Source organism: Sebastes umbrosus, chromosome 22, assembly GCF_015220745.1.
Source record: "Sebastes umbrosus isolate fSebUmb1 chromosome 22, fSebUmb1.pri, whole genome shotgun sequence".
NCBI classification, from domain to species: domain Eukaryota; kingdom Metazoa; phylum Chordata; class Actinopteri; order Perciformes; family Sebastidae; genus Sebastes; species Sebastes umbrosus.
Genome location: NC_051290.1, coordinates 15273576 through 15299789, shown reverse-complemented (window position 1 = coordinate 15299789; position 26214 = coordinate 15273576). Strand labels below are relative to the sequence as shown.

At 40.1% G+C, this 26214-nt stretch overlaps 1 protein-coding gene across 3 annotated transcripts; it reads left to right on the top strand.

The window, feature by feature from the left end:
- Positions 1-3860: 3860 nt before the first annotated feature.
- Positions 3861-20368, top strand: si:dkey-33c9.6 (active breakpoint cluster region-related protein). 3 transcript variants are annotated; one of them, XM_037759668.1, is made up of 22 exons: positions 3861-4016; positions 4237-4343; positions 5847-5951; positions 7874-8092; positions 13190-13297; positions 13383-13437; positions 13517-13569; positions 13663-13800; positions 13923-14044; positions 14143-14299; positions 14390-14509; positions 14606-14681; positions 15071-15166; positions 15402-15476; positions 15573-15670; positions 16001-16102; positions 17172-17335; positions 17580-17719; positions 17956-18090; positions 18951-19056; positions 19202-19343; positions 20168-20368. In XM_037759668.1, the coding sequence occupies exons 1-22, from the start codon at positions 3965-3967 to the stop codon at positions 20267-20269; spliced, it is 2472 nt and encodes an 823-aa protein (XP_037615596.1). In that variant the 5' UTR covers positions 3861-3964; the 3' UTR covers positions 20270-20368. The 3 variants fall into 3 exon arrangements, with proteins under 3 accessions (XP_037615596.1, XP_037615594.1, XP_037615597.1); XM_037759666.1 differs by having other exon boundaries at positions 3863-4016; positions 4231-4343; XM_037759669.1 differs by lacking the exons at positions 3861-4016; positions 4237-4343; positions 5847-5951; positions 7874-8092 and adding an exon at positions 10705-11717.
- Positions 20369-26214: the final 5846 nt, after the last annotated feature.

Below are 26214 nucleotides of genomic sequence, written 5' to 3'. Positions count from 1 at the left end.
CAAGCTCCATCCTGCAGCATCTTTACAAAATCACATTATTCTTTCAACCAGCTAAAACCCTCCAGTAGAGTTCATTCTCGTGCAGTCTTGATCACAAATGTTTTACAGTTTCTCACTTCTCTCTTTTCTCATGAAGTGAAAGTCATGTTCGACACCTGCATCACAGCATAGATCCAAAAACTGTTGGGACATGTTGTCAAAACTGCCTACATCTCTTTTTTTTTGACTTGTGCAACATGTCGGGTCGATATAAAGTCATGACTAACAGTTTGAACTCTGAGAGGAAGGAATGTAAATGATTGATTTAATTGGCTGCAAAGTTAAAAAAAACATCTGTTTGTCAGTGATGGTGCACAGTATTTATATATCGCTGATCATGAAATGTAACGGTTCATAGTTGTTGCATGATTATATAATTCAGTCAGTTTATTCATTTAGAACCAAACATACTAAAAAGGTAAAAGGAGTGAGGTCAACTAATTAAAGAATAATACTTTGGCACAACATCAGAAATAGGTGCATAGATAAAGGATTTACTAGGGTCAGTAAGACAAAGTAGACAAAGTAAATGTATTACCCACATGAAAAAGGATTTGAAATAGTCTATTTATACGTACAAAGCCTGCTATAAAGGTGTGCCATCAATTAATTTAAATGCCAATAAGAATTTGCCAGATATAGTGTGTTTTAAAGATAGCTTTTAAAGTGGTTAAAGGGACAGTGTGTAGGATTTGCCGGCATCTAGCGGTGTGGTTGCAGATTGCAACCAACTGAGTACCCCTCCGCTCACTTCTCCCTTTCCACGACTGAGGTAACGTGAGCCGCCGAGTGCAAAAACGCGGTTACGCTGTTTGCCTCGCTCAGAGGTCATCCTTACCATAATAACACTAATTTGGGAGCAACGGAAGTCAGACGACGGCTGGGCTGCTGGAGAAACACGGCGGAGCAACATGCCAGACTCCATGAAGAGGACCCGCTCCCTATATAGATATGAAGGGCTCATTCTAAGCTAATGAAAACACAACGATTCTTAGTTTGGGGTGATTATACACTAATGAAGGCATAGTTATGAACATTATATTCCATTTCTGCAAAATGTTACACACTGTTCCTTCTTTCTTTCCTTCTCCATCCTTCAGTTCTTTGTTCGTCTTTTCAGAAAACATTCAATAAAACTATTCAGAAATGACAGACCAGTAAAGTAATGTTTTGGTTTCTGAACACAACACATGAGAATCACTTAATGCCAGATCCTTCTTGTGTTAACGCCCAAAATTTGACCTCAGTTAATCTTTTTATTTCCCTTATCTGCAGAATAAAATTGGAAGTCTGACAGCAAACTTAAAATTGTTAGCCCAAAATCTGGGTGTGTTTGTGTATCCTGAGCTTTCGGTTCCTCAATCTTGCTTCATTCAGAAACAGAAACATTTCCAAGTTACTGTAATATCCTTTCAATGACTTCCTTAAAATCCGCTACATATTTACACCATTCCTTATGTTGGCTAGAGTAGGTGCAAAATGCATCTGAAACATTAGCTGCTCTTCATGAGTTTCTGTGTAGTTTCCTGTCACTGTTTTTATTGATATTGTGAAATACCACACAATATTTCATCACATTTTATTGCTTAGCACCTTGTCTTTGTTTTATTGTCCCTATCGGCACAGTATATGATGTTTTATTGAGTATCTTGGTTTGTGTTTCACTGATAACTTTCAGTTCAGTTACAGTTACATGACATTTCCATACAGTGCTCCTCTTTTTTGAAAGAGTGCTTATCACAGGCGTAGGCTTTGATCATCTTGAGCTGAACAAAGTCCGTGAGTTTGTTCGGAAGGGCCTTGAGCTCAGCAAAAAATGTTTTCCCCCCTCCAGTATCTGGAAGGGAAATATCTGGTAAGTTTCAGTTTCCTGTTTCTGGAAAGATGTGGAGAAAGGAGAAAGTGGGAGAACGGGAGGGGTGAGGGGGAGTAATGTGTGTGTCTGTGGGATGAGACAAGGCAGAGGGAGATGTGGAGGCGGAGAAGCCACACACATTTTCTGTTCTAGTCAGTTATTGATGATTGTGAAATGTCCTTATTTTTTATAAGCTTACTCATTTATAACAGTAGTGACTGAAGTAGGGAATGCAGGAGGAATAATCTGGTCATAGTAATGATAACATGTTAGTGTCCTCAGAAATTAGTATTAGAAAGTATTCATAACAAAGACGTACTGAATTGGGACTTATTCCAGTATTTTTTTGTACTTTTTGTTTCGATTTTTGCATCTTATCAAAACAGAAACACAAAAGCAAAAGTGTGTTTTTTAAATTAATAACATACGAGGATTATTAAAATAAGCTAAAACAAATGAAAATAAGCAGTGAATTTTTTTTTTAGTAAACTGAAAGTAAATAAGAACTATATCCTTTAAGAAAAAACTTAACTGAAATGATATTGCCAAGTTAAAAACTAATAAAAATAAAATAAAAATGAATGCCGAAAACTTGCAAAGAAACTAAAACTAAATAAAAACTAAAACTAAACCTTTCTGAAAAACTGAAACTAAACTAAAACGAGCAAACACTAAAATGAAATTGAAAAGTCAAAACTAACAAAAACTAATTGAAATTTCAAACTATTATAAACTTACTGCATACACATATTAATTATAACATACACAACTCATTGTTTTTACCTTTTTCACAAACAACTAACTAACTTATATTTATCAGTTGGACACAAACATGACTCTAATGAATGTTAATGTTGCTCTATAACTGCTGGGTGTGTAAATAAGCAACTATCTGTTCAACATATCAACTTAAAAGTTGATGATAGGTCGATGTTGTGTTTGTTTCTTCTGCCCCCAAGTGGACAAATAATGAATTATTGAAGGTTTAATAAGACTCACCACCAAAAAACTCCAAACACAAGACTGGAGCTTGCTAACACAGATCTTTAAATAAAAGTGACAAAAACATGTCACTTATGTTTTCAGATTTTTCAAGTTTGATCACATCGCTAAACATAAAAGCAAAAGTGGTATTATTTATAATTGATGTACACACCAAATGCAGATTATTAGTTTGAAACACATCTCCAAATATATTAATCAAATATATTATCAAAGTTATATATTGGTCATTGCTTTATAAACAATTTTGTTCTTAAAAAATAGTGTCGGTACATACAATAGATTTTGCTTCACGACACCACAAACCACAACTGGCAGTAGCAGTATTAGATTACACGCCCCAACAGGAAACATGTGAGCGTCTCAGTTTGGGTGGTGGTGTCACATTTGTCACTTCAGTCTGGTGAGAAAACTATCAACAAGAACAGATAAGACTCAAACACAAGAATGGCAGCAGCACTAATGAAGCTGTGTTAACATGTGCTGTACTGGAGAGGGCAGCGTTGGACTATAAAAAGAGGCTCCATTTAAACCATGAGAATCATTCATGTTTAATACAGAAATATACAGCCACATACGGTTTATCTTAATGTTATTATTGAGACTGATTGTTACTCTGACTGTAACACATCTTTATGTTTTACACATTTATCACCAGATATATGTACATTTTTATAACTTGTATACTGATAATGGCAGGTAAAATCTACATCCTGATTGTAATGGAGGTCAAAATTACAACATGGTACGGTAATATAGCAACTAGTTAAGGTTGAGAAAACCAGCCATGATTTCAGTAACTGATGAAGAAATTATGCAGTAGGGAAGTTTTGATAGTAAATACTCTGCAGATGTTGACATGGACACATTTACAGGAAGTGAAGTGCAACTGTGGGACTGGATTGAACATCAGGTGCCAGTTCTCATTGGCTTTTACCGGACAGACAGGAAGCTGTATTTTCCCCTTTTTGCGCACCCTGAAGAGAAAGAGGAAGTTTTGTGTGTTTGTTCACATGCAGCGTCTCCAGAGCTCAGCCTGCACCGTGAGGAGAGGACCTCTGACCCTCGATGGACGTCTACCAGGAGGCTGTGCGTTATCTGGACTCACAGCATGTGCAAGGTGAGGGACGGAGTGTTTTGTTATGTAAAGAAAATGTCAATTTATAAAGCGTTATAGCTTCTCTTCTCTAGAAAAACTGAAAGATCCAATCTGAAAAGTGTCATTTACTCATTTTGTTTGTTGAAAATACACCATAATCTATTCTAAAATTGTGATATGACAGATACCTACATACTACTACGTGCTATATATTGTGTGTGTGTTTGTGTGTCAGTTGTAGTTGAAGCAGAGACTGAGGTCCTGGAGGAGGATGTGTTCCAGGAGGAGGCAGTGTCCTGTCTGCTCACTCCTTTCCACCCTGAGAGCTTCGACTTCCCCGACACCCCCGTGAGTTGTTGCATTCCTTCACATTACACATGTAAAAATGTTTTTATTTTTATGATCTCTAAAGTAGAGAGGGATACATGGAGCTTCAGGAGTGGAGATGTACAGATGCAACCTAAAACATATCAATACTATAAAAAAAGCTATTAGCAGGTCCTCGAGTTATATCTTAGATTTTGCAAAAGAATCAAGTTCTCTCATCTATCGGCTATTCATCGACTATATTTGGGTGAATTTTGAAGGATACCACATAGTACAAAAACAATACATGGAGCCATATAAGCCCCAATGTCCAACTGACTTCAGACCTTTATTCTATCAGAATTTTTCGGAAAAGACAGGGAATAAAACAGAAAAATCAATCAATTCACAGCAGATGCTATTAGCACCCAGGTGTCCATAGCAAACAATGCTATTTGCACCCAACGTGGGCACACATTAGATACTGTATGTGTATATGTACTGTATGGATATGTTTCCTAAACCTAACTAAGTAGTTTTGTTGCCTAAACCTAACCAAAATGGGACTGAAAACACCTCAACCTACTCCCTGCATATACTTTGTCGCTCTTTATATTACTACTACTACTACTGTTACTACTACTACTACTACTACTACTGTTACTACTACTACTACTACTACTACAACTACTGCTATTACTACTACTACTGCTACTGCTACTACTACTGCGACTGCTGCTACTGCTACTACCACTACCACTATCGCTACTGCTACTGCTACTACTACTGCGACTGCTACTGCTACTACTACTACTCTACTACTACTGCTACTAATACTACTCTACTACTGCTGCCACTGCTACTACTACCACTACTGCTACTGCTACTACTACTACTACTACTACTAAATCTTTCTGCTTGAAAGTGCTTTCTGGCAGAAAACCCTTCGGCCAGCTAACTATTCTTAAATGAAGTAGCATATTCAACTTGGCCGGGTGTAAACAGCCGAATAACTGCCATGTGACTATTCAAATATTAGATATTAAACAGACACTTTCTAAATGTTACCGTTGTGTTTTCTTGACATTGACTTTACTTCCTCGTTTTTCTTCTGACCGCAGTATTTAGAAAAGCAGTGAAGTTCTGTTTTCCACGAACGGTGCCCATTTGATGAAGGTGGCAAAATACAGAAGTGCCAATTTTAATACACCAAATAAGGAAATATTCAATGTTTTATGTGTCATATGGCCTATCCATGAGCAAAGTTTTGTTTACCAAAAAGTCATTCAGAGATAAATCCATTTTGTGTGATGATATGACGATCATCAGTGTTTATCCGATTAAAATTCATTATTATTATTCACTAAATTATGACTTTGTAGAATATCTTTATCCTTGTGAATCTTTTCACTCAACTTTCTCTGACTTTTCCTTATTGTAGAGATGACTGTAGCCAATACTGCAGCATTTGCAGTGTCACTGGCTGGATGAATTGTCAGGACACGGATTTTAATACTGACTTTTGTGTATATTCTGTGATTTCAGACGTTTAGCAGCCCGGAGGAAATGCTGGAGAGGAGGCTCGTGGTCCTGAAAGGCATCCTGGAGAGTGAGGAGGTTTATCTCAGAGAGCTGGAGGCCCTGCTGATGGTAACATACACACACAAACGTGAAAATAAGTTCTCTTATTTCAGCATCAAAACATAGGTGGTGTCAACTCGTGTTATTCTCTGGGCTATTCCATATTGCAAAGGGGGAAAAACCCTGTTGATATAATTATTAGAACTGTTAAACTTCCTCTTTGCTGCTCTGCTGTCAACAGTCTGTTTTTTTTATCATGTAGCCTAAAGGAGAACCAGCAAATAACTCTTATTTTGAGTCCAACTTGCTCTCCAACAACAGTTTTTTTTTACTTTACATGAATGTAAAGGACTTTTTTAGTGTATCTAAGTATATGAGCAGCTGTCAGGTGCATGTAGTTAGGGTTGCGTCATGATGCATGTCTTCATTGTTCAGTTTCCTTCTTAAACCACAATTGGATTGTTCCCTATCAGAGACAAGGTTCCCCTTTTTTTCTAAAAAGGTTGATAACACTATCATTTCTTCATTTATCTTAGCTTATCATAAAGACTGTAAACAGTGGGAAACAGCTTGCCTGTCTCTGTCCAAAGCTAACAAAATACACATACACGCACACCTCTAAAGATCACAAATTACCACGTTAAAACTTGTTTGTTTAAACCGTTTTATAGGGGATAACGTGTCAGACTATTTCATGGCTGGGACCCGTAACTTCCTAGATTTCTGTATTCCGTTTCTGTATTCTCACATAATGTGACTCATTTGACCTAAAAAAAATATGTGGATGTGAGAAGTGATTCAGAAAGTTGATGTTTTGTCTGCGCTGTTTTCGCTCAGCAGTGTGGGTGTGTATATTTTTTTATATGCTTGCTGTTATTCAGCCGTGGTTTGAGAGTTGAGAAGCTGTTGAAATTGCATGCAAATGAAGCTTTGAGGGGTTGTATGTGAACTGTACACTCGATTCAGTATGTTCACACATACTTATCTTTCTCGCCTTTTCTACACACGCTCACCTACATTAGTTGGCCTTTAGCCTCTGTGGTGGCAGTTTCTGTTAAAAGTAAGTAAGTAAGTAAGAAAAGCTTTATTTATATAGCACCTTTTAAAACACAACGTTACAAAGTGCTTCACACACAAGCTGAAACATCAGACAGTGAAAAAGTGACATGATGACTGATGAACTGCTGTAGCAAAATTGTCTGGTCCTATTAAAAGAATGTCTGTTTTATCAGGGTTTAAGTGGAGGAAGTTGAGAGACATCCAGTCTTTGGTTGCTGCTAAGCAGTCATGGAGGGAGGACAGTTGATTGAGATTATTGGTTTTGGCTGAAAAATAGATCTGAGTGTCATCCGCATAACATGACATGATATGACACGTCATGAAAGCTGCTGAACAAATGACCCAGAGGAAGCATGTACAATGAGAAGAGGATCGGCCCAAGAACCGACCCCTGAGGGACTCAACATCGCAAAGGGGCTGATAAGGAGACATGATTATTAATGCAAACATGGAAATAAAACAAGACACAAGCAAAGGTCACAACTTGTCTTTCAAGTAAATTGAATAAGAAAAGCATCTGCAGATGGACTCACGAGCACAGTCACCTGAGTGGGCTGTGGCAAGTGAGCCCCCGAACACAAAAATAGTCAGATCTTTATACATACTAATTCATAACACACAGATAAGCGCAGTCATGAAGAAATAGTAAAGTGAATCATTAGAACAGACAACAGAGCATCACAAGACATAACAGGTACTTCAGCCATCCTTTGTTTACAGAGGTTATCTGTCAGAAGACAAAACTGTCGGGTCACTGTTTTAATGCTTATGGAGACAAGGTCTGCTAGATGTGAGGCTCTGAGATTCTCTAAAGGTACAGTGTTAACTAGGCCTACTCCTCGGGGGTCTTGGAGTGTCTACTGAAGAGATGAAAATTTCCGTTACACCTCTGCTTGTACAACTAAAATGTTTTAAAACTTATTTTCCTGTAGCCCATGAAGGCTCTGCGGGCCTCAGCCGGGACCTCCCAGCCAGTTCTGTCCAGTCAAGAGGTCCGGACTGTTTTCTACCAGTTACCTGAGCTCAGAGACATGCACCAGAGCTTCTACTCCGGCCTGAAGGCCCGGCTCACTGAGCCCGGACGCGTTGAGGAGGGAGAGATGAGCTACGCCGGCTTTGAGTTGATGGTGGGGGACCTGTTTCTGAAAATTGTAAGTTCTCTACTAACTGTGTTAACTTTTAAGTAAGTGTATGTTGTGTCATGCTTCAATTAGGAATCCTCGTTCCGTTGTCCCAAGTGGCCAAAAAAACAATTGATTGGATGATTGATCAGAGGACGGCTCGGTGGCATTAAAATTCAAATCAAATTCATCATTCAATATATTCAGGATTTCATTCCATATATTCAGGATTTCATTCAATATATTCAGGGTTCATTCAATATATTCAGGGTTCGTTCAATATATTCAGGGTTCGTTCAATATATTCAGGGTTCATTCAATATATTCAGGGTTCGTTCAATATATTATATACTATATGGTGTTTACAATGAGTGAAATATTCAAACACAAGACTCCCTGTTTTTAAATAGCTGCAATCAAATCAAATGGAAATATTTGTTTTGTGCATTGTTTTGTACTTATATCACCATGACTCAGCCTGACATATTTGGTATTTTTGTGGCTGCAGAGCACAAATTTGGTGGCAACATTTGTGCACAAATTAATTAAAATTTCATGTTTTTTTTTGCCTTAAATGGCTCCCCTTCTTTTAAATTTTCTTTTAATATCATACATCCATCCATCCATCTGCAACCGCTTATCCCGTTAGGGGTCGCGGGGGGGCTGGAGCCGATCCCAGCCGACATTGGGTGAAGGCAGGGTACACCCTGGACAGGTCGCCAGTCCATCGCAGGGCTGACACATATAGACAGACAACCATTCACGCTTACATTCACACCTACGGGCAATTTAGAGTCCACAATTAACCTAACCTGCATGTCTTTGGACTGTGGGAGGAAACCGGAGTACCCGGAGAAAACCCACGCTAACACGGGGAGAACATGCAAACTCCACACAGAAGGGTCCCAAGCCGGATTTGAACCTGCAACCCTCTAGCTGTGAGGCGCCAGTGCTAACCACTGCACCACCGTGCATATAATATCATACAGTTTTTTCTTAAAATGCCATTTATGCTTTATTGTTTTATCTTATTTAATTTTATTTCAATTCATTTTGTAATCTTAACACATCCATATCTCTTACTCTACTGAATTTTGTTTTGTTTTGTGCATTGTGTACATTTTTCAAGTAGTTATATGTTATGTATATATTGTTTTTTATATGAATACAGCAAACTAAAATTTCAAATCATGCATTTGGACTTGTCACGGCAGGTAAAGCACAGGTGTGATTAATGACATTAACGAGCTGTGAAGCCTGCATGCACAGTATGTAGGAGTCGTTAAGGTTATTTGTTCCACCTGTGCATCTTCAGAGTAAAATGGACACACCTGCTTACCTGGCCACACCCTGATGACGGCCTATAAGACACCTGTGCTTGCAGAGCACTCCTGATAGTTCTCTTCATGAGTGTGACGGTGTGTGTGTGTGTGTAAAGTGGGTTATAGCAGAGCTGTTTTATTCCTCAGTCATGTGGCTGTGCTACTCTTATATTTCTTATAAGGAGATAATGAGCTCAGGCTGATGGTGAAAAGCACGACAGCCCCGATGAAGGGAATGAATGAATACAAATGAACAGAAAACAAAGCAGTGATAATACAGCACCCCAAACCTTCAGTTTATGGTCTGAACAGTGTCTTTGACAGGATTTTGAAAATACTGAAGTCCAAATCCCCTCAATTCTACCAAACCCACCTAAGAAATCTTTAACTTGGCATCAAAACTCTGATTTAGTTTTCACAAAATATTCATTTAACTGTTATTTCCCATCATGTTGATCCAAAAAATGTTTCAAATAATTCACCACATACTGCCAAAACCCATTTAGGGTTATTTACTCTGAAAAATCAGCATCAGCCTAAAACCAAAACCCACCCATAACTGTAGAGTATGTAAACTCCTCAGTACATTAAAATCCTCCACATTCCCAGAAACAATATAGCATGCTGCAGGAATGAGTCCTAAATCCCGGAAATGAGTTAGCATTTTAGCACTTCCGGTTCCCTCGGATGGAAGTCGATGTTTTTATTTTAATGGGTTTTTGGTTAAATGCCTGAAATAAAGTCAGTGGTTAACACAAGCTTAAGTAATTTTAACGTTTAATTCTACGATATACAATACGTCAGTAAATATCCCACTCAAAAATTTTGAAACTTTTACGTGTCTTAAAAAGGGTGGTTGCTAACAAGTGGCAAAATGAGACTACTAAACCACGCCCCCAGGAAGAGCGCTGGGATTTGAATTTTTTTTTGTAGTGTCCAAACGGTGGTACTATAACTTTGTGTCCGTCACGAGATGCCATTTGGCACAAAAAGACTTTTCCGATGGACTTACATTGGGAAAGAGTCGTCTGTAAATCAGCTGATAATTTGCTTTTGAGGTAAATCTTCTTAAATCTACTTCCCAGTATGAACACTTGAAAAGTCCTTATTTAAATCATTAGGTTCTAAAAGTTGTAAAATGCACTCATAGCCCAATCCAGAGTTATTTTCCTTCCTCCGTTCACATGAGTGAGCCCCAGACCGAGGCTAGACCGCGGGCTGGGAGGCTGAGTTAAAAGAAACGCTACTGCGCCTGCTCTATGGGCCAGATGGATGCGGAAGCAATGCAGTCGAGCCATTTTGGCTTCATGCGCCAATGAGCAACTCTCATAGGAATGAACGGGGCCCCGCCTCCGACACTGTATCCAGTTCTCTTTAGACATCCATGTACTACACGTCATCACACCGAACACTAGTCCGCCTTTAACTACTGGCGATGGCATTTACTCTTCAAAAATCATAAAAGTGGAGTTCATTTGTGGAGATTACAAAACATGGAAGTATCACAAACTTGTGTTTGCTACAGAGTTTATTTTCTGCAATAATCCAAAACCAAATGGAAAAATCCCATTGGCTTTTTGTCAGGGGAACCAGTGCGATGCTAACTTCTGGGTTGGACTACAAAAATATGTCATCCCTGCAGCACTGTATTGAGAACATGATCTCAAGTGTCCATAATGAGTCTCACACACTCTGTGGGTTGTTTTTGTTGAGCGTCAGTTGACATTTGTCATTTATATTAGGTTGGAAAAATTAAAGTTTGTTGTACAAAAGCATTGAATTACATCTATCCATCGGTCCGAGTACAGAATTAGTCTTTTTGCACTTGCACTGTCTCATGAAATTCATTCCAGCTTTAAAACTGTTAAACAAATGTAAAATGTATCCCATCGCCCCGTCCTGGAGACTACCTGTCCTTTTTAGTACAGCTGTTACATAGTGACTGACTTCTGGCATACAACGTGTGGTTCATACATAACTTTTGAGAAATCTCTTTGATGACAAAATCATTCTTAAATTGTTGAATTTAATGTGGTTTTACAATGGAATCCTTATTATTATTTTTTTATTGCAATTAGTCATGTGCACACCTGCATAGTTATTTTGGCTGATTAAACTCCGTTCACAGCTGGACGGAGTAATACTCTAATTAAGTAAGGTCACCAAATGACATGCACTAATAAGAATGATAAAGGAGTACGTTTTCCTGCCCTCAAAGCTGCAATCAATCTAGCAGGAGGGTGAGGGAGATGTCAATCAAGCACAGCTTGTTCATGCCCCCAGAGTCCTGAGAAGAGACCTAATCAGGCAACATGAAAACAGTGAAAACACCTGTGAGTTTCTGTCATGCTGCCCTTTCAAAGCCAAAAAACATTTATCAATTACCAATACTGAGGATCTACTGAAGTATTACTAAAATAACTTCATAAAGAACATGACACAAAAATGGCAATAAACTTCACTCAAACTGTTTTTATACACTAAAGACACAAAACTCTTGACTGGATTTCACTGATGTCTTTGTTTTGAACATCAAGGTCTGGATAAATCTTGCAGAGCACTAATTTTATGGCATTTTAACTTCACAGCAGATAAAAATACTAATATCTGATAACATTGGTTGGTTCCAGCAACTACTGCAATGCAGCGCAGCAATTAACAATGTTAATAGTTGCAGCAGTGTCCAAATTTCTGCTGTAAAACTGTCTATTCAATTTTAGTTTAATTTCACACTTCCCCCCCACTGTCATAGGGAATAATATCTAAAAACATGTTTGAAATTGAAAGTTTAGTGACTAAAATGAACTGGTTGCCCAACATTAAATATTTCATAATTTTCTTGTGAGCTTGTGTTTACGACATGGGAAGTCATGTACACAATATGCCTGGTGTTCATGTGGTTAAGTAGTGAGGACACCGCTGCTATTCCGTTGGGAATATCAACATTTTACTCAGACATATTATATAATTACGAAAAAACCCTTTATACGATTAAAATTACAATATATTCGCTTACCATTCACCGAAAAATTAACTTCTATGTCCTCCGCCATTTCTGAAAATGACAGCAAACACGTCAGAACTCGAGAGCTTTCAGGAATTTCCACCCACCACTTTGTGAATACCCCGAAAGGGCGTTCATATGGACTCTTCTTGTGAACACCGTAAACACGACCCCATTTGAAGGCAGCAGAAAAGATTCAGGGTGTTACAATCCACGTACTTCCTGAAGTACACTTCAGTGTAGTGTGCACTCTGTACTTACTTGAGTAGTGCGTGAATTTCAACGGGGTAGGGTCGTCTCGAATCGAATACTCTGCGGTGCGCTTACCGGAAATGACGATCGCAACATTTGACCGCGGCTCGCTACCCACCAAAATATCTTCTTCTTCTGGGTTTTACGGCAGCTGGCATCCTTTGTGTTGCACTGCTGCCTCCTTCAGGGTTTACCCGTCCACTACCCGCCAAAATAGCTGAAAAGTGTCCAGCGTTCCACACTCAACGATTTGACCGTTTTGAGTACAACATCCGGGTACTCCGAGTGCACTGCATTTTGCCGTACTTCACAGTGTGAACGCACTTATGCACTCAAAATAGTAAGTGTAAGTACGCGGATTGGAACACACTGATAGTGTTCACTTTGCTGCATGGCAGACATCTTGTTTTGGAAAGGACATTTTTTAAAACTTTTTTAAAATTCACTTTGGTAATCACCAAATTTGGATGGTGCTTCACCCCCCCCCCTCCCTGCATCCATCCATCCATCCATCCATCCATTCATCCATCTGTTTTGCTGCCTTCGCAGGTGAACCAGATCGGTCTGTACGGTGGTTTCATTGGAAACTACGAGGAAGCTGTTGAAGTTGTTCGCAAGTGCACACACTCAGACCCTCGCTTCCGAACCCTGGCCCAGGTACCACAAACTCTGCACCTCCAGAGGAACACCGACTGTAACAAGGTTATCTGAGCCAGTCTCATTTTATCTCTCCTTCTTCCAGAGCATGATGTCTCACAACGGCTCAGACAAAGCTCGGACTCAATACACATTTGAAGGTACATACTCTAAATGAGTGTTTTTGTTTTTTGATAACTTGTTGGCCGACAGTATCTGATGTGGTCTTTCTTTTTACAGCTCTACTACACAAGCCTTTGGACCGAGTAACCAAGACCACACTAGTGCTGCGTGTGAGATCATGAATCAATTTCCTGAACCTCTATGGCCTCTACGGTTATTCTCTGACCACTTTCTGACTTAGCAACCTCTCTGTGATCTTACAGGACCTCCTGAAGACGACGCCAGTGGGGCACGGCGATTACACGTTGTTACAAGAAGCTCTGAGATTGTCACGCAGCTTCCTGTCTGGCATCAACGAGAGTTCACAGAGCAAACGAGAGGTCACGCTCAGTCACGGCATGGTGAGGCTCACACAAAATCTGGCCCAAGATGTACATGAAAAAGCGTTTAGTTGCATGTGCAGCCATATGTGAGCATCGATTTGCACCTCAGAACAAAGTGTTGTGTTTGCGTGTTACCCCAGAGGCGTAAGTTGATGCGTGACGGCTTTGTGGTGGACGCGAGCGAGGTGGAACGCAGCCTGCGTCACGTCTTCCTTTACACCGACCTCCTGCTGTGCACTAGACTCAAACAGGCAACCAGAGGGTGAGTGCAGCGAGAGAAAGCACCTTTGTGGGAAATGTGGTCTACCTTTTTTTTTAGAGGCCAGCAGTTTACAACGCTGACTGCATGTATTCTTCCAGGAAGCAGGACCAGTACAGGTTCTGCTGGTATCTGCCTCTCGCTGGTTTAAAACTCCGCTGGGTTGCAGATCAAGAACGTTCAGCAGACGCACAGCTTCGCCTACACACCATAAGAACCAAGATTTACCTCCTCCGACAACAGCTAAAGCATCACGCAGTACGTTTGTGTGACAAAATACAAGAGAAAAGAGTATATGACAAGTGTTTTTAACAGACGAGTGAAATATAACAATGTGTTTGTGTAAAGAAAGGGTCCCGGGGTTTGGCTTTGGCATCTCGTAGCAGGAAGAAACTGGAGCAAATGGAGCTGATGCTGCTCACACACTCCCCTGTTTACACACTGGAGCTGCACAGCCCCAGTGGCAAGGTACACACATATGCACACGCTGATATTGTTAAGTTAAGTCGCAGTTTTGAATAATAAACGACTAAAATTCAAACAATTTATTTCCCCTCACTGCAGAGTCACACTCTCCTCTTCTCCTCCCTGTACGAGCTTGAAGAATGGAGAGAAGCCATTCACGAACTCACCACAGACAGTAAGTTCACATCTTCATCTGGAGGCCACGAGTTAAAATTACTAGATACCTGAATTGCTAGATTATTGCGGGAATCTCTTGCTACTCTTTTTGTGGCCTAATGTCTACATGCTTGAAATCAATTCATCTGTAACGGAGCAACAATAGAGAGGCGTCAACAGCATGCTGGTTTTTGAGAAGTAAAAAGTGAAAGTTGAGTGGGACGGAAGTGTGACAATATAGCTGTGACGAGGTCAACAGTGTTTAAGTGAGAAACAAACTTGAATTGTCTTGTGGACCCAAACACCTCCGTCTGAGGTCACATATGCATCATTTCAGTGTGCAACATGGGTCTTAACGTTTGTAAGCTGCCTATATATTTGCTGTGTGTGTGTGTTTTTTTTTATCAGACATAGAAACGGTCCCTCCAGACCTGCTCACCCTCACAAGTGCATGTGTGAAACTGAGAATGACCCAGCAGCCACCACTTCACAGCACAAATGCTGGTACAGCCACCGTCTCTCTATCGACCTCTTCCTCACCACAGAGTCACATCCTGTATCTGAAACATAATACACAGACTCTGTGGAGCTTTACTGTACCTTTTGATCTTTTAATGCTCTCCTCAAACCTTTTCCAGCACTTTCTTTACGTCGTTTCTCGTCTCGCTCCGTTTCACTTTTGTTCGGGACGATTAAATCCAATGAGCTTCAGGATATTTATGTCCTTGTCTCTCACCAGTGGAGGACGAGAAGTCTTTGTGTGGGACTCTGAGTGTGGCCGTCCACTCCGCCTGCGGCCTGCAGCAACCAGCCTGTATGTTTAATATGGGACTTTTCTTTTTTGATCAGACCAAATAACCAATTATGACCTATATGAATGATGAACTAGAGGTCACTCTGTCTTTTTCAGGTGTGTATGTGTGTGTGGAAGTGGACGGCTATGAGTTTTACGATAAACAAGCCCAGACGCACACATCAGTCCACAGCCTCAACCCACATTGGGACCAGGTTAGTTATTGTTTTACAAAATAAACTTGAATAAAATGGAGTTAAAACTGATATAAAAGGCGGCTGATTTGTCAGCCAGAGTCCAGGGTGTTACAGTATATGACATCTTCATGTCTAGACAGCATCCGACATGATGTCAGGCTTCAGGAGGATTAAAAAGTCGGCGCTGTGGCCAGACCAGGCCACGCTTTAAACATGATCAGTGGCAGGAAAACCTACACTAAATCCAATTGGTAGCCAGGATCAAACGGCTTAAAGTAAGACGTGTTGTAGCTTTAGGACACTGCTGTCGTCAACGGTGTTAACACCACGTTGTTTTCTGTCAAACAGGAGCTGTGTTTCCAGGTGGACGGGGCTCAGAACCTGAGGGTGTTCTGTGTGAGTCAGTCAGGTGGACATGATGACGCTGTCCTGGGCAAAGCTTCTGTAAAGGTATGAAGACGGACTGAGCTTCAGCTTTATTATCATTCTGAAAAAAATTAGCTTTGAAGAATATAGAAATCTATAAATATTAAAGCTGCAATAATACATCATTTTGTATCAAAAATGGGTAAAATGATGGGTCAAATCAGGTGTTGTGGCGATATAGTGCAGGGTTGTGCGTGTCACTAATGGCCTATTACCACCAAGCTACTGCATGATGATTAGTATCTTTTGTTCCCTCATGGCCGAGTGGTTCAGCTCTGGATCACCGGTTACATGATTGGCCACTGCAGCGTGACGTTGGGTTGCATTTCTCCAAAAGTTTATTCATTTTCTTTCTTTTTTTCGGCACCCCCTATGGTCCCCCTCGCTGCAAGTTAAACGCACTTTCAAATAAACTGGCGTTATTGCCGAGACGCCTGATTTTGGTGTGAATGCAGTCCTAAGTGCAATGTGAAAGCCATTGCTTGCAGTGACAAAGCCACAGAGAATTATCACCAGACTCTGCAGTTTAGCTCTACGGGACTTTTTAGCGTCTTTCAGCTCGTTGTTTTTGTTTTTTTACGGCCTTTACTGTTTCACTCTCACAGCTCTCATCATGCTGCCTGCTCAGCACCAAACGGCTAACAGATAAAGTTAACGACTAGCTAGTGAACGTAGTGGAGCATTTAGTCACAAGGGAGCCAGATATTTCCCTCAGGAGTTGGTGGAGACCAAAACGGAGAGAGTGAATATTGGACGTACATTTAGAAGGTGGCCAGAAACACGATTCCGAATGAATGCTAATGCTGCTCCGTGTCTGCTGGTCGTATGTGTTTGTCATATCAACTTCTCATATCAAGGTCATCCTGTGTGTCCATGTTGTGTTATTTGCTTTTCATGCTGCCCCCTAGTGGCATTAAAATCAATTAATGCTGCTTTAAAGATATAAAAAAAATGTATAAAAACAACCCTGTACAATTATTCTTACTAGATTCACATCCAAAGCATTTTATTTTTAGATTCGTAATTCAAGTCTTTGTTTTTCTAAACATCTGCCGTCATGTCTGTTCTCTAATATTTTCTGTTTGTCTATCAGTTGGACTCTAAAACCCTGAGTAAGCGATGGAGGAGGCAGACTCTACACCTTGGCCAGGTGGAGGTGACTCTCTCCCTGAAGTACTGCCCCCACACGCTTGAACCACCGAGCCCTAAAGCTCAACAACATCCCGTCTTCTGTTTCCCCATTGAAACGGTGGCTCAGTAAGTTCCTGGAATACAACAAGTGTTGCTGCTGACCCTGTCTGGCCCCATGGGGGGGGGGTGTAAAAAAAGCTTGAAACTGAAAGCTTGAATTTTATTTCCCTTGTGTGCCCGTTTTGTACAGCTACTTTGAAGAAGTGAGGCAGTTTGTGTGCGCTGAAGAGAAGCAGAAGTGTGGCAAGAGTGGAATCTGCAATGAAACGAAACGAACCCATCCATAACAAACATCTTTTAATTCTGTCAGACAGGAGGGAGTGCTCGTCCCACATGTGGTGCGCTGCTGCGTGGAGGAGGTGGAGAGGAGAGGCCTGGACGAGGTGGGCATCTATAGGGTTTCAGGAACCTCCAGTGACATCAGCACGCTCAAGGCTGCGTTCGACAGCAGTAAGAAAGAGCCTCTGAAACTTCACTTTCTCCCACTGACAAATGTTGGATTTTTGGATGTGTCATGTTTGTTATGCATGCAACATAGTTCACATCACCACTGTAGAAAAAATGGATTAACTGCTGCTTCTCAGCACTATGACCACGCGCCTTTTCTTGTGCTCATGAGGAAGGAAGTGTACGCCAAAAAAAGATACTGTACAGTAATATTGATCGCATTGTCTCCCCCGTCTCAGATCTGCGTGAAGCAGTAACCCGAATGAGAAGTGCTGAGGTGAACGCTGTCTCCGGTGTTCTCAAACTGTACTTGAGAGAGCTGCCTGAGCCTCTCATACCCACTGAGATGTTTCAGAGCCTGGCCAGGACGCTGGGTAAGACACTTAAACTTAAAGGGACTATTTGTGACACACCTGTGGCCGTTAAGTCAGCGAAAGTCAGCGTCGGGTTCGCGCTCGTTCTACATAGACATGAACAAGCATCGCTCAACGCAGTGAGGCGACACACGTCAGCTAAAACCACAATATTACTCTATATTTCACCTGCTTGGCAGTAATGTTAGCTGACCAGACGGAGGTCTCTCCATGAATCAATGCTGATCCTAGTGTTGGCTTTTCCTGCTTCAGCCTCACGGCCGCAGCCGGAGGGAACAGGGGAGAGACCGGAGTTTTGGTCGGAGACGATAACGTTTCTCGCTGCGGAGCTCCGGCACTTCACAAGACACGGAAAACTTCTGTTGGTCTGGAGGAGCTGCAGCAGTTATTTCTGCACAAACGTCCACTGTACATTCACTAGATATTCTCAGAGCTAAACTAACTCTTCTGCAGTGTGTAATGTGCGAGCATGCACGTGAGAGTGGAGCGAAATAGCGAGAACGAGCGCGGTGTATGAGTGAAGACAAGCAGGCAGAGGAGCAGCAGAGACTCCGGCCCTGGAGACCAAAGCTACGGTCTCCCCCGCGTCCTCCGATCGCGGCCAACACTGTTTTGCACGATGGGCTTCACTAGATACAACTTTGCGGTTTTGGTGGCCCTTGTAGTTTGTGTTGGAGTCTGAGTCTGAACAGCGTAGCCACACGAGAGAGCGCGTGGGACACCGACCCGGATTGATTTATACGTGTCAGAAGTTACAAACAGTCCCTTAACACTTAATTCAACCCCTTTTATTCTTGAAATGGCCTCTCAGCCAGGTGAACTGAACTCCACATGTATGTGTTTTTTTCTCTCCCCTGTAGACATCCAGGACATGAACTCCCGGCTTGTCTCCATGTTGTCCCTGCTGCACTCCTGTCCTGACCCCAACCGCCACACCTTCCTGTACCTCCTGCACCACCTCCAACGGTCTGACAACAATCAGCACACAACATAACAACTCCTGACTTCTTATATCCGACAGGAAATGATAAGAGAGACTGTAGATTCTGGCACTAATCCCGCTGAACATGTGTTTTCATCTTATATATTCTTATTTATCCTTTTTGTCCAGAGTCTCTGAGAAGGAGGACGTGAACAGGATGTCTCTGATGAACCTGGCTACAGTGTTCGGTCCGAGCCTCTTACGCCCCCCTGTGGTTGGACTGGGCTACAATGGCCCCACCGTGGATATCACCCAGGAGGTGGTGGTGCAGGTGGGAATGAAGCAGAGAAAAGTAGCTGCTGGATACTTTGAGGAGATTGCTGTTTGGTTTTGCAACAGTTCAACACATTTTCTGCCCAAATAATGTCTTTGCTTTCAAAACAGTTTGTGAGGATGAAATTTATTTTTCTTGATTTAGAAAAAAACTAATTTTAAAAATGCATTTTTATATTTTATTTATTCATGTAGTTGTGATGTTTATTTTACAACATGAAGATTTAATGGGTATTTTAAAGCCTTCTACACACCGACAGAAATACAATTATTGTAAGAAAATACAGATGATTTTTTTTGCTGACCAAAAAGTAGTAAAAAAGAAATATATAAAATGTAAAAAAAGAAAAAAATACAGGAGTCACCAATTAGTTGTTGCTTAAACCCCCAATTTTCCATAAAAAATACAGAGGACATGACCAAATTATTTTTAAAAAACAATTACTTTTTTGAAACAAAAGCCTTCAGATATATAGTATTAGTGGGACAGATTTATTCTGTTCAATTAAGCTGCTGCTTTAACATGAATTAACTATGTTGAAGAAAGTAAAATAATTAAAAGTAAATGTCTTAATAAGATAATACTAAGACATAGTTTGTATGTTTAATGCCATCGGTGTTGAGAAATTGTTTCCCCCTTTTTTAAAAATTGGTTTGTACAAACTCTTCATATAATTTACAATATATTACAATGAAAATATGTAAACTAATTAACATTACTGTATAAGTTAGTCTTTTTATTTATCCAGTGAGAGGTATTGAGGTGTCGCCATAGCGTGCGGGTTGAACTATACTTAACACACTTCTCTCTGTGTGTTTCAGGTTCAAGTGGTTTTCTTCTACCTGCAGTGCAACAACCTCCCTGAAGCCCAGACGTCTCTGCCACATGACACAGACGCTGAAGATGAGACCACCCACATGTGAGAGACCACCATCGGTGTCACGGCTGGCAGCAAACTCAAATACTCTGTGTGTGTAAAGAAATATATCTGTGTTAAAAATAAAAGTATTTATTCATAAAAATATGGACTGTGTTTTTGTGTACTTTGGTCACTTTTTGCAAGTCCAGTTTTAACATTTTCAGTTTTAATTTAAACATGAAGCATTTAAATAAGCTTTTTTATTAAGCTTCTATTTAATTGTCGGATATAAAAACTCATTCCACACTTTTTCCATATGCTACATTCATTCTCACAGACCTGCAACTATGTTAGATTTAAATTTAAATGTTTAAAACTCAATTACACTTGAACATACAATAATAGCTTTTTGTTTTTACTCTTTTTGGACTTCTTGTCCTTGTCAGCTTAAAAATTGAGGTTCAAAGTCCCACAATGTGCATTTAATGCAATATTATTTACAATAAAAGTTCATTTGAAAACTGAAATCTGGACACCAGTACACTTGATCAACAGCCTGCATTTACTAATGTACAGTATGTACTCACATATGTTCCTTATAGAAGGCAGGACGATTATCTTGGAAAAATAAAGTAAATTTCCTCACCTTTATTCAAGGCTTTTACTCCTCTCATGTAGCTTAAGGGTTGGTTTATATCTATGTTTTAACTCCGGATGGATATGTGGGTTGTAAATAAACTTGGGATGCTGTTCATATATTTAATTTGGGATGTAAATAAATCTGGGATAGTTTATATATTATATTATATTATCATTCTATCATTCTATGATATATGAGTTATTAGAGGAGAAGTGAGAAAGGGGTAGGGAAATATAAGTTTTACTTCTACCTACTCCTTTTCGGACACTATTACTCTTTTTTTTGGTTATTATTTTGTATCTGTTTTTATTTATTTTATATTCGAAATAAAGTCTTTCATTCATTCATAGCTCAAAAAGTAGTAAAAAAGGTAATTTTAAGTTGAAACGTGGTGAAAAAATCCTTATATATCTTTTGTGTAACAGTGGTGTTTTCTATATTATACGTGCTGATATTATGTGCTGGGTGGCACAGGGAGTAATGTGGAGTTAAAATGTGGTTGAGGGAAAGTCAGAGGTGCAGATGTTGTAAAAAAAGGTCAGGGGTCACCTCCCCGAGCCTGAAAACCAATCGGTTACGGTTCAAATCCAACTAGACGGAGTTCACCACGAAGTGTACGCCTCGTAAAAGTCATTCACACACACCATGTTGGAAGCAAACACACACACACACACACACACATACGGCCCATGTTCGACCCATCCACACCACAGATGGGGAGTCTCTTTTCAAACTGCACCACCTGGGCAGGCCGGGCTCGTGTTACCCCACAACCTTTCACCCCCCCTCGCTCTTTTGATCGCTAATCCTGGACCCCGACTCCAAGCTCTCCAGCACTAATAGACTCTGCGTGGACGCCATAACAACATCCAGAGCAAACTGAGGGAAAATGGCGGCTCACCCTGCTGCCCCCTCGGCGTCATAAATCACCTTTCCCTTCTAACACGGTGGCTGCCAAAATAAAGTTCCGCTTGGCGACTACAAAGACAAAACGGGGTTCAGGCTACAGACTACAAAGCCGAGGACGGCCTGAGACGTCCCAGACGTTTGTGACCGGACGACTGGTCGACACCTGGGGCTGCTGCTGGGAACATTTTTTACAGGAGAAGTCAGTTTCTGGACATGTGACGGCACTTGTTCCGTACGGTCTCGTCTACAAAAGATTATACTGTCATGTTATTTATGTGGAAATTCTTTGCTGCATATGGTGGTAGAGTCATTTGGAAAATAAACACAAACCAACATGACATTTCTGACCTTGACATTATTGTTAAAATCAGGTTAATCCTAATTTTATTTTCTTAAAGAATAACCTTTTTTCCAATATTTTTCGGAGGTGATCTCAATCTAACGAGAAGCATAAACACAAACCATCTTTTTTTTAAATGAAAAATGCTGTCGTTACCCACTGAGCAATAGACGTCTTTTCAACATCACCTCTATGATTTAGCTCCTATATTGACCACAGGATTTATTGGCTACATATAACCATATCTTAAAAACATCAATACATATTGTAAATATCTAACATAAGCACTGCAACCATTTTTTTGTCATATACACAGATTCACAAATTGAAACAACGCCTAGGCCAAGACTAGACGTTTACTAAACTTTCACTTTTCAACCTTGATTAACCTTAATCTCAACTACAGAAAAATGGACGTTTAATATACATCTATTAAACGTATTTCAACGTCAAATTGCTCGGTAGCGTACACTTTCAATACAACAAGGATTTCCTTCTGATACAAGCTTCTCAACATTTAAAAGAATCAGTTCTCACACCTTATTGGTCAAACAGTGTTATCCCATGAATCAGGACATTGTTCACTTGTATCATGACCCTCTTACTTTGTCTGAATCTCCAAATTGTTTTGGATTTTAAAATATATATAAATATTTACTCTAACATTGGTTCACAAATTACCGGCACAATATTTTGTGTTTTTTAAACTAATCAACAGGTTGTATTGTGATTACCTTGCAACTATAATGTAGCCAACTAACTCAAATTAAACAGTTAAATGAGCTATAGCTCTGTAACTTTATCGCCAGTTTAGAGCTATTCTAATTTAGTACAATTTAGTTAATACATTTAATTTCCTTATGTTAATTTCTATTGTACTGTATCATAAACTTAAAATAAATAAGTCATAAATATAACATGGTCACTCCTTTATTTGCTTTATTTAAAAAAGGAAACATCACAGTTCTGTATAAGCTTTGATACACATTGTTATGGATTTTTTTAAATTAAGCACATGCAAACAACCATAGATCTTACTGGCCCTCCTCAGGTGGAAATGACTGTATATAGTGTATGTAAATTTAGTTTTTTTTTTATCACCTTGGATTTATGATATTGTGTCCAAAGTTTTGACACAGTAAAGCTGCATCAGGATGAATTCCCAATGAATGATTGATTGTTTGGGATCCATTAACAGACTTTTCGTAGATGCAAACACCAATATAGAGTAATTAAAATTAATTTGTCTCAGGTGGATCTGACTGTATATACTGTATGCAAATGTAGTTTTTTATCATCTTGGATTTGTGAGTGTATTTTCTGTGAGATTTACAATCTGTGCTGTCCACAGTTTTGTCACATTTAAACTACATCAGGATGAATTCCCAGTGGATTGTTTGGGATCCATTAACAGACTTTTTGTAGATGCAAACACCAGTATACAGCAATTAAAATGGAGGGATTATGTTTTGACATATGGGGGATGAATCCCCGCTGGTGTTGCATACTTGAAGAGAGAATTTCACATGTGTAATTTAACTCTGCAAGATTTCTTAACTTTTTTGTGTGAATGAAGAAAGACCGGATCATGGCAGCGGTTTTGCTCTGGAAAACAGCATTTCACTCCGTTATTTTCGTTAATAATTTGAAATGTAAAACAGAAAATGCTGCAGGTTTGCACATGCTTTTAGTATATATATATATATATATATACTGTATGTGTGTGCGTGTCATGGTGTTGCTGCCCGGAGCTGTGCCATGCTTGATTAGTCCTAATCTAGCTGGGAGTCAGGTTGCTGTGTCGGCGGCATGTCTGTATGGAAGGCATGCAGGCTGCGGATCACAGGGATTGACCCTCCGCCTCTCAGGTTAACAGAAGCCCTGTGTGTGTCTCTCTCTCTCTCGGTGTGTGAGTGTCCTGAAAACAGTGTGACGGTGAAACCTGCTGAACTTGGACTTGGGTGAGAAACTTGGAAGTGTGAGGAAGAGATGCTTTGAGAGGAAAGTGAAATCAGAAATGTGTGTGAAAAAAAAAGATGAAAATAAGTTTGCGAGAGGTCTAGTTGAACTTTGACTCCGGCTGGAGTCACCTCTCGTAAAACGTTCCCCCTAGCAGGTTGTAAACATAATTCCACACACTCACAAACACACACTGCTGCCTCCTATGTCAGAGAAGGAGAAAAACAAGATCCCTATTTTATATCTATATGCCACCAAAACAGAGGCCTCTCCTCATCCTCAGCGCCTTTTTTAGAAAAGTGTGTTGACGGTTTAAACGTGTCGTACTCCCCCTGCAGGAGAACGAACCGCCAGCTTAAGTTGTCTGTTAGTGTCTGTGTAAGTGTGTGTGTTTGGGGAGTTTCAGGATCAAACCCTCATGTCGACAGGGGCTGCAGCGAGGAGACGACCGCTGACAGGTGCTTCCTGCAGCAACGCAGCAGGTGCTTCGTGTTCGCACACACACACACGCACTAGGGGGGGCTCCAAGACATGATTGTGCATGTACTGACACACACACTTGTCTGTCCCTCCCGCCTCTCATTCCCCCCGACACACACAAGTTAGTATTATTGTACATGTGCGGATGTGAGCCGTAACCCTGCACTCTACTGGACATAATGACTGTTATAGCTGCTGCTGTTGTCTTGAGTTTGATTGTTTTTTGTTGTTGTTCATCTTAGATTTCTTTGTCTCCATTTAAATTTATCATATGAATCCTTTTGAGTCTCAATTTGTTGAAATTAGGGCTGCACAATTAATCGAAATTTGATCAAAATTGCAATATGGCCTCCTGCAATTTTCCAATTGTAGGATAAGGAGGCAATCGCAATATTTGTTGAAGGCGAAATGTGTCAAAATACCATTTCAAATTAAATATTTGTGAATACTAGAAATAGGGCTATCAAAGTTAATGTGCAAAGTTAACGCAATCGATCTTTCAGAGGTTGTAGCAGGTTCAGTTTTAAAGCTAGAGTGAAGATACTGGCATCATATAAAACTAGAAAACCGAAGGGATCCAATGGTACCATCCGTGTCATACTGGCTTGTCGCAAAGAAGGCTGAATAACGCTCCAAACTTAAGCTAAATTCTGGTGAGGAAAAACTGGCATTGCGATTTTCACAGGTGTCCCTTGACCTCTGACCTCAAGAGATATGAATGAAAACATGAACATTTCATTTTTAATCACAATCCTGATCACACAGAATCTTTTCAGTAGCCTATAGTTTCTATAGGGACCCCCATAGGGATTATGTGGGCCCCATTTGTACCTCATGTGTATAAAACCCCCACAGAATCTCACTGAGCTGTATGTTCAGTCCCACTGAAGGTTCATCAGTCAGCGAGTCTATTTCTCTCTCTTTATTTTCAATCACACGGCGGCACAGCCAATCGCTGACCCGGCCGCTACCAAAACAACATGACTGCTCAACAAATAGGATCCCTTCCATCTGTCTTAATATACCCCATTTCCCCTGGGCTATGACGCCACATCTCCCAAATGGAAACAGAAGTCGTCATGACGACAGGTCGGGCCGATGCTTTCTAGATCCATATCTGGGCTCCTAACGGTCTATCTGAGGATTCCTATATGGTTAGAAAATGAGGCTGAGGTTAGTTTGGTCTCTGTGTCAGCTGTCCAACGAGGGAGCAGATTGTAGATAGTGTCAATTTTCCCAAATATTGTACAGTGTGAATGCAAGGTAGACGTGTGTGTGTGTATTACTTTTATCCACAACTGAAAACACATGTGAAGCGGGGAAATGCAGAGAAAGGCAAACCTAATACAGATGTGTCCCTAATAAAAATATTTAATGAATTTTACTTGAATATTAATTCACAAATTACTGATACAATATATATAAATGTATATAAATATAAAACGGCAACTATAATGTAGAAAAATAACTCAAATTAAACTGTAAATGAGTTTTGAGTTTCTACAGCTCTGTACATTTAGTACAATTTAATGAATAAATATAATTTCATTATGTTCATTTATCAATTGTGGCAAAACTTTTATCAACAAATAAAACAATTTATATAACACTGCTTTTATTTTTTTTATTTAAAAAAGGAAACATCACATTTCTCAATAAGTTTTGATGTACATTCTATATC